At 55.2% G+C, this 8,986-nt stretch overlaps 1 protein-coding gene across 1 annotated transcript in view; it reads left to right on the forward strand.

The window, feature by feature from the left end:
• PTPRN2 (protein tyrosine phosphatase receptor type N2) overlaps positions 1 to 8,755 on the forward strand; it is an 842,052-nt gene extending 833,297 nt beyond the window's left edge. The window contains exon 23 of the mRNA XM_087860611.1: positions 7,134 to 8,755. Within this exon, the coding sequence (XP_087716737.1) occupies positions 7,134 to 7,333 (200 nt within the window). The 3' untranslated portion in view covers positions 7,334 to 8,755. The remainder of the gene's footprint in view (positions 1 to 7,133) is intronic.
• Positions 8,756 to 8,986: the final 231 nt, after the last annotated feature.

The raw sequence follows: 8,986 nt of genomic DNA on the forward strand, positions 1-8,986 counted from the left end.
GGGTGCTTCCAACCACGCCTGCTGGAGACCTGCAGTGCTACGCATGGGAGGAGCAAATCCGCGCCCCCCTCGCTCCCTCTCCACGTAGCATTTAACCTTCCTAAGGCAGGCTTGTGTCTTGAAGCAGCCAATTTCTGTGGCGGTCATCCCCATAGCTCGCATGTGGGCCCCGAGGGCCTGGCCTGCTCTGGGAAGGCGTGGCAGCGGGTCCTCAGACCGTGGCCGCCATGGAGGCCCCACACACCGTGGCCTCCAGACCCCACCACTTGGCTCCCTCTCTTCTCCATCTCCCCATTTAGTAGTAGAGCAAACTCTTTGTTTCAGGCTGTCTCAGATTCGTGGGTTCCCTTTATTTCTATTTCTTGTTTTTGGTCCCTTGTTGAACTTTATTTTTCTGATGTAAATTGTAGTGAACACGCAGGGCAGTGTTGGTTTCCGAAGCAGAATTCAGTGATTGCTCACACACAGCACTCCGTGTTACACACCAGAGCCCTCTTTAATGCCCTTCACCATTCGCCCATCCCCCACCCCATCCCCCCATCAACCCTCCGTGTGTTCTCTGTCTTTAAGAGTCTCTTAGGGTTCCGTTCTCTCTCTCCTTTTTTCCCTCTTCCCCTGCGTTCACTTGTTTTTGACAAACATTGTTGAAATGTCTGTATTACTCAAAGCAATCTACACATTTAACGCAATCCTTAGCAAAATACCACCAGCATTTTTCACAAAACTAGAACAATCCTAAAATGCGTATGGAACCACAACAGACCCCAAATAGCCAAAGCAGGAGGCATCACAATTCCAGACTATAAGCTCTATTACAAAGCTGTGATTATCAAGACAGTCTGGTACTGGCATAAAAACAGACATGTGGACCCACGGAACAGAACAGAGATCACAGGTTCCCTTTAAAACAAGGTTGTGTTTACTGAAGCCTCTTCAACACCTGAAGAGCAGCCTGCCCAGGACCTGACCCCTGTCTTTTCCTTGAATGAGTTTCTCAGTGGACCCCAACTGCCAAGCTCCCTGGGGGACGGTTTCAAGACAGAGTTTTCCTCTCCTTCCTGTGAAGCCCCTGATTTAACACTCGGGGAAACTCATGGTGTTCCCGTACCCAGTAGGATGGTATTCCGTATCTGGAAGGACCGCGGCTTAGTTCCCGTAAGGCCACCACATTCACTGGGAGCCTGCAACGTGCCGAGCGCCGTCCCCACAGCCTCAGGAGACGCGAGCACCCCCATCGTGTCCACTCGAGGACGGGGGTGGAGACTGAGGGCATGGGGGTGGCCGGCCACAGTGGGGACATGGTGCCAGATCGTCCGTCCTTCCTGCTGGCTCTCCTTTATTTATGCAGAGACGTTTGGTTGGGCTGTGTCTCAGGACTTCCCCTGCCCACCTCTCTCCCTCTCTGCCCATCTCAACCTGCTGTGCTCGGAAAACATTGCGGGCTGCCCCGAATGAGCCCCAGAGCCCTAGGACTCGAAAAATTACAACCCCCATAGCAATTTCAAGTCCGTTGTCCTGGTCTGTGCCCGAGGGGAGCGACGTGCTCACTTAGGTTGTGCAGACAGAGAAGGCCAGGCGGGGCCTCTTGTCCCTTCTGCCTGGTGCAGCCTGGCTGCTGACCATCGCGGCCGCCTGCTCTGTGTGACCAGGGATAGACGGGCTGTCCCACCGGGACGAGGCTCGGTCTCCCCCACAGCGGGGGTGGTGGCAGCTCCCGCTCCACTGTGTTGTAACGAGCCGAGACGATGCTCGGAACAGGGCACCCAGTTTGACTCGTGGGTCCTAGTCCACCTCAGGCGACCGCGTGCTCCCAGTTCCCACATTTTGCATTTACATATTGGTGGACGCGTCTCAGCTCCTTGGGGGCTTGGGACCCAGCGCTGTTCTTCGTCTGTCTACTAGAAATAGAAAAAAGAGAACACGTGTTGAATTAATGATAAGGTCAAAGTTTCAAACCCAAATGGTATTATTTCTGTGAAGCCCGAAACAGCTCCCATGAGACACATGCTGTCTGTGGGGAGGGGTCTCTCGGTGAAACTCTGCAGGGAACATGCACAAGGGCATCTCTACCTTTTCTTGACGTTTGGAACTCTCACTGGGAGCTCACCTTTAACAGCTAATATAAGATGGAAGAGATGTATTAGTCTAATGTCTCACTACATAAAATTTTAAAAATCCTACACAATTGAAATTAAAGCTTATATGCTTCCTATTTCTAAAACATTCTCCTAAATGCCACACACACAAAAATCACCAAGTTGTCGTCTCTCGCAGCGATGACCGTCATAAGTACCTAGATGGGCATCTGACAGCAATGTCTCAGCCCCACGTTCCTGAATGAATGCTGGTGAAAACTGCCGCGCCTCGTTTTTCTAGACGAGCACAGACCTGGCAGCTGCCCGCTGGCCGGCTGAGGCATGAGTGTCATCATTCTGAATTGGCCTCTCAGCCCGAGGGGAGCCTGACGCAGGCGAGTGACAGCGAGCGCGGGTCCTGTCTGAGCCCAGCCCCATCTGTGTGTGTTGTTCGTTGTAGGTGCAAAGGAGATTGATATCGCAGCGACCCTGGAGCACCTGAGGGACCAGAGACCGGGCATGGTGCAGACAAAGGTACTGCCGGCCCGTCCTTGGGGACGGGGGGGGGGGGGTGACAGGGGTGTCTTTCTGCAGGTGCTTCCGAGCAAGGAGAGAGGAGAAGCGGGCTGAGCGTCTCCCATGCAGGTCCCAGGTGAGACTTAGAGGCCCCTCCAGGGAGGGGTTCAGCAACCCCCCCGGCATTTCAGCAAAAAAAAAAAAAAAAAAAAAAAAACGCAGAAAAAAAAATGCAGTAGGATCTCCAGTCTTGGGAGCCCTCCACCCAGCAGATCTGGGGAAGGGGGCGAGCATTACATTTTTATAAAAAGAGCTCCATGATAGGTGTGCCTGGGCGGCTCAGTCAGTTTAGCGTCTGATTCCTGATCTCAGGGTCATGGGATTGAGCCACACTGGGCTCCACACTCAGCGGGAAGCCTGCTTGAGATTCTCCCTCTCCCTCTGTCCCTCCCCTCTGCACGCTCTTTCTCTCCCTCTCTATCTCTCTCTCTCTCTCCAAAATAAATAAATCTTTAAAAAAAAAAAAAAGAGGTCAGTGGTAAACCCCAGCATCCTTGCAGGGGAATGTTCTGGATTCACTAAACATCCTGCCAGACTCCCCTATTTCTGGCCCTCAGAACCACAGCTCTGCCGTGTGGGCATCGAATGTCCCCAGGGTGTACGCGGGTCCTCTAGCACCTCAAAACAGCTGATTTGTGTTCTTACTGAAAAGGCCACATTTGGAACAAGAGAGAACACGAGATAGCTGGTTGGCTTTGGGTGAACCGGAGCTAGAAACGAGCTAACTCTGATGTTCCCTTAGCATTCGGAAGTATCCGTGTCCAACGACGACGCAAGCTCCCACACGTCTGTTCCAGAAAGGTCCTGAAGTCATACGATGCAGACTCTTCCCTTTCTCAGGGTAGACCTGACACCCCGATGCTATTAACACCTACACAAAAGGCCAAAATCACTAAAAGATGCCCTTCCTTGTGCCTAAGAGGACTTGAAGTTGTAAAAAGCACTCCCACGAAGCAGACCTGACCCAAGCACCCGAGGACTGTGCTCTGCGCCTGGTGGTGACAGTTCTGGGGCCCCAGGGAGGTCACCCCACCTCCTGGCAGCTCACTGCTCCCCCTGGAAAGTGCCAGCAGCTGCCAGCCCCCTTCTGTCTGAATGTTACCAGGAGAAGTCACAGGTCACGCGGGGTCTGAGCTGGACGGGAGAGAAGACAGCCACGTCCCAATCACTCTGTTGAGAACAAAGCCACACGCCCCGTAAGGCTAAGCTGAGCACATTTTGAACCGGAAGATCATTTCCTAAAATACCTTGACAGAGTCACCTGGCTGGTTCTTTATGGCCGAAGTCAACCCCAAACACTGGGGCAAATTTAATTTCATTCTCTTACAGAACCACAAACCTATTCTAAGCAGAGTCCCAAGAAGTCTCAAAGAATCAAGGGCTGCTCCAGCCGAGCCCTTCCCCCGCCAGCCACGCCAGCCACGCCAGCCACACCAGCCACACCTGTGACCTCCACCCAGGCTCTGGCATCTGGGCGTGCGAGCAGAGCTGGGGCACAAGCAGCTCAAACTGTGCACGCACGGCCCCGAAGGGCTGTCACGAGCACCGTGCACTCAGCCCGTCCCGCTATAGCGTGTGGGGCTGTCACGGCCATCACATTTGATTGGCATGAGGGGACTTCATCAATCATGGCACACTTTGTTTTCCTAGGGTGTTTCTTTAGTTTTGCAAATATTTCAGCCTGCAAAACACTTGCAGAAATAATACAGCTCATTCCCATGTACCCTCACCAGGTTCCCGCTGCTAGTACCTTATGTAACCACAGGTGACCGCGGCCAGTATGAGCCATTTCCTCGGGTGCAGACCTTGTCCCAGCTCATCCGTGCCCCCAGTGACCTTTCCCTGGAGCAGGACCACCCCAGATGCACTCAGTCATACATCCCTCCATCCCGCCTTGTGGGACAGCTCGGTGGCCTTGAGAGGTCTTCAGAAGAGAACTGGCAGGTGTGGCTCGGTTTTCTCAGACTGTCTCTTGCTGGGGTTGGTTCGACATTCCTGTGATCGGTTCCGGTTGTGTATCTCAGGCAGGAATGTCCCAGAAGGAGGCACGTGACCCTGGTTGCTCTCCCTACTAGGGAGGTGAGCTTCGGTCACTGAGCTCAGGGGGGTCCCCCAGGTTATTCTTCTCGGTAACGAGTGGTGTCCTGGCAGAGAGACTTGGCACTGTTCACGTCTCTTCGCTGTCCTGCTTTATCATGATGCCAGCAGGTGACAAGTAACCTGCAGGTTTTGTGCCCAGGGAAGGTCCATCCCACTAGACTGACCACGCGACTTGGCGGTGGCCTCGCGAGGGCCAGCACGGCAGGGTCAGTGCCCCGTCCCTGGATGGTCTGGCCCCACATGGCCACGGCAGCCGCACAGGAGGCTCAGGGGCGGAGAACCGGGGCCTGGTGAGCAGTGCCGCTTTAGAACCAGGGGTAAAAAGCAGATTCTGTCTCTGCCTGACTCTCGATGCTGCTTTGGGCTGTCTCCACAGACAGCCTGCAGGAAATCGGCCATTCAAGGCTCACTTCTTCGCTGCCTGCTCCTGGGTACTTCTCAGGCAGGCCTCCTCCACCCCAGATGGTCTGAGGACGCCCAGAACACAGACTCCAGGGTGGATCTGGGCAAAACCGTGGGGACGGTGCCTAACACAGTGCACACACCATTCGGCTGTCTTGTCTGCGTCCTGTTTGCCAAAAAGGACCTTGCGGCACGAGGTCCTGAGGCCCAGGGGGTGGCCCCCAGGCCCTGCCAGGAAGGGAGAGGAGGGAGAGCAGAGAACTTGCCTCACAGAGCGTCCCGGCAAGAATCAACCCTCTTCCTCTGGGTGGAGGTTCAAAAGTTGTCTTGAAGTGTGTCCGTAAATGCAGTTCCTGGAATTTCAAAGTATAAAGAAATAAGCACATCAAAGCCATGACTCTGTCTTAATGCGTGACCGCTTTGCCCGACGGTACTCCACGGAACAGAACTTCCCCTAAGGTTCAGTTTAACAAAAGGGAGATTTTTTTTTTAATGTTTTATTTATTTACTTATTTGACTGAGAGAGGGAACACAAGCAGAGGGAGAGGGAGACGCAGGCTTCCCGCTGAGCAGGGAGCCCGATGCGGGGCTCGATCCTAGGACCCAGGGATCACGCCCTGAGCCGAAGGCAGACACTTAATGACTGAGCCACCCAGGCGCCCCTCTAAAGGGAGATTTCTGTGGGGAAAAGAGTGCCATACTCTGAATCCTCCTGCACAGAAGACAAGAAGGTTGCCTGAGGGCTGTTCGTGTGAACAGACGCAGTCAGATTGCGCCACGGGAGCTGGCGGTCGACCATGAGAAGCGAGGCCGCAGGAGGGCGCCGGGCACACGGGGCCGGCCTCCCTCGGCTCCAGCCTGGGGCCACTGCTGAGCAAACTCGACTGGGTGCACCTTGACGGCAGTTTCCAGAACGTGCCTCGGGGGGCTGTGTGCCCGCTAGCAAAGACACCGCGTTGGTCCACACGGGTCATTCCTTCGGGGCCAGTGCAAACACCAGTCACAGTCTTGTCCCGACGTGAGCGTTAAGTTATCCCACCTTCCTGTGGTGTCTGCCACTTACTGGGCATCCGAAGTGGGTCTTAATCATGATTTTTGGATTTGAAGCTACGCTGCCACTTGAATTTCAAGGATTTAAACCGTCCATATGGCTTTCCTTCATCAGAAGCTCTCAGGAGGTGATCGTGCACATGGCTTACGATTCCAGTGACTTCTCTGCTATGATCGGGAGGGGCCCATTTCCCGATGCCACGTGGCGTCGGGGGCGCCGTGTGGCAAGTGACGTGTGCCGAGGAATGGCCTGTGACCCCCGTGGAGGGGTCGGCTTTGTTCCCGTCTACCGAGCCCTCCACTTCCAGGGGAGAGAACAGTCCCGACACCGCCCTCGTTTCTACCTTCTGGTCTCGGCAGGTTTTGCGCGTGAGACGGCGGGCCCCATCCAGCGTGTGCCCGTGACCAGGAGCTCGCGTGCACACGCACGTCTAAGGCTGGACACGCTGTGGCTGAGGTGGGGTTTCCCGGCAGGTGCAACAGGGTGGGGCCGGGCTGCACGCTGGGTCGATGCCCATGACGGCGGTGACACTACCGCTCCGCCTTTCAAGGGCAGGCCACGTGGCTGGCTCTGTGGCAGGGCTGGATCTCAGAGCGGCCGGTGTCTGCATCTGCCCTGGCCGCCGGGGGCCCCGCACTCTGCCGTCACCCGCGTTGTGCAACCAGAGGGGACCAGGCGGGGCTCCCGCATGCTGGTGCCTTGTAGGTGCCTCCCAGTGATAAAAGATGAGCTTTCCCATGTGAGAAATTCTAATCCCCATCAACGTGGCGTCTTATCTTGCAAACCACCGTCCTCTCCTTTCTAGGGAGATAGGCGACCTTTCTTCTTTTTCTGAACCCTTTCTTTCTGCAGAACAACACAGCAGAGCTAAAGGCTGGAGTGGAGAGGACGTGGTCGCACTCACCTCTTCCTCCCTTCTCGTCCCCCAGGAGCAGTTCGAGTTTGCGCTGACGGCGGTGGCAGAAGAGGTGAACGCCATCCTCAGGGCCCTCCCGCAGTGAGCCACCGGCCGAGGCTGGGAGAGCCTGCACCCGCCACCGTCACTGGGAATCGCGGTGCGACTTACTTGTGTGTCCTCAGTGTCCCTGCCTCCGGTTACCGTGTGCATTCGTGTTCAACCAAATCATAGTAAGGGGAAATTTGTGGGATCACCCAATCACAGAGACAATCACTCTATCTGTTTTCACTTCCTTGAAAGAAAAACACTTTTCCTTAAAGCACACATTCACATTCTTAATTGCAAACAGCGTCCTACTGATCCTGCAGGGGTCTGTGCACTGTCTCCAAGGAGAGGGCTGGCCCGCGGGCTGTGAAGGATGGGCGGGCTCTGCGGGGAGGGGACCCAGAGAAAGCGGGCGGGGCACCACGTGCAGAGCGCCGGGTGTAGCAAAGACATCTGGCATTTGCCTCTAAGAAGGCTTATCACCGGGAGGAACCCCTGGCTTGTTCAGGAGTTAGAGCAACAAACTGTTACCATGCTGCAGCTTTGGGGGAAATAATAACATTGTCACTGCGTCTCCCCGCTGTTCCCAGGCGGGCTGCCCAACACTTGCCCCCAGCACTGCTGACAGCCCATCTCTATCCTCCACCCCCCAGAGAAGGGCCGGGGCCTCCGGGCACACGCGTCCCAGGCCAGCTGCCCCAGGTGAGGCCTCACATTGGCAGCCAGTCTTGAGACACATTTTTAACTTTAAAATATGGATTCACACATTGCAAAAGCGGCTGCAGCTAATAAACTCTTTCCTTGGGGATGACCAGAATTGGGGGAACCCACCTGGCAGGTAACAAACTCCGGGGTCCCCGAGGAGCACACTACCCCCCAGCAGGCACCTGTGCTCCCCTCTCAGGGGATGTCCTGGGCCCTGCCTGTGTCCAGAGGAGACCCTGGGTACCCCATTCCCAGAAGGAGATGCAGGGCAGCGTACATTTTTTGTTTTACTGGGTGTGAGATCCTAGCACCAGGGAGAAAAGTGGAAAAGGCAGCATTTCCTAGGCCTCTCCCGGGTCACCTAGGTCAGACACTTGTGTGACTCGCACAGACACAGGCGTCTAGAGGCGGTTCGGATTGTCACCCCACCCCCACCCCCACCCCGGAGATGGAGGAACTCATTTCGCTGGACTCAGCGATGGTTTCTAAGAAGGCGTGCAGACAGCTCTGTATGCGGCTGCTTTCGGCCTAGGGTTAGGTGTGGATACCCCCCGGTACCCTCCCCGTCCTGCTTACTGCACACGGTCTCCCGCCCTAAATAGACACTGCATCCCAGACACCAGGAGCGTCAGGAACGCGGCCCGTGACCGGGGAGGAAGATGCCAAAATACTGTGTGTGTCTTTAAGTGGTCCCGTCATGTCATCTGCTCCGATAGATCTATAATTTTTTGCCAGAGTTGTTTCTCCCTATCTGGAACCTAAATAATGAATAGAAACTAATTTATCTGAATATAGGAAGCATATACCTACTTGTAATTTCTAACTTCTTATGTTTCGGAAGAAATCCTCCAGTGTGAGATATATAAATATATTTAATTGTGTCAGATTAAACTTTTGATTTCACATTTGTATGGTCTTTATTTGGGGAGGAGGGAGCAACTGTCCCTGCCCATCCTTTGCTCCTGGAGGCGGGGCAGCAGGTGGGGGCCTTTGCAGGGTTAGCTGTGCGCGGAGGGCCAGAGCTTCCCTTCGTGGAAGACGGTTGAGGATCTCCGGGACCAGCAGGGGTGGTGCCCTGTGCAGAGCGCCCGCTCCTCCTGCACGTCTGTGCGGTGTGAGCACAGGGGCAGCCGC

The sequence above is a fragment of the Ursus americanus genome, chromosome 3 (genome assembly GCF_024610735.1).
Source record: "Ursus americanus isolate L20-20 chromosome 3, mUrsAme1.1.p, whole genome shotgun sequence".
Classification (NCBI taxonomy): Eukaryota; Metazoa; Chordata; class Mammalia; order Carnivora; family Ursidae; genus Ursus; species Ursus americanus.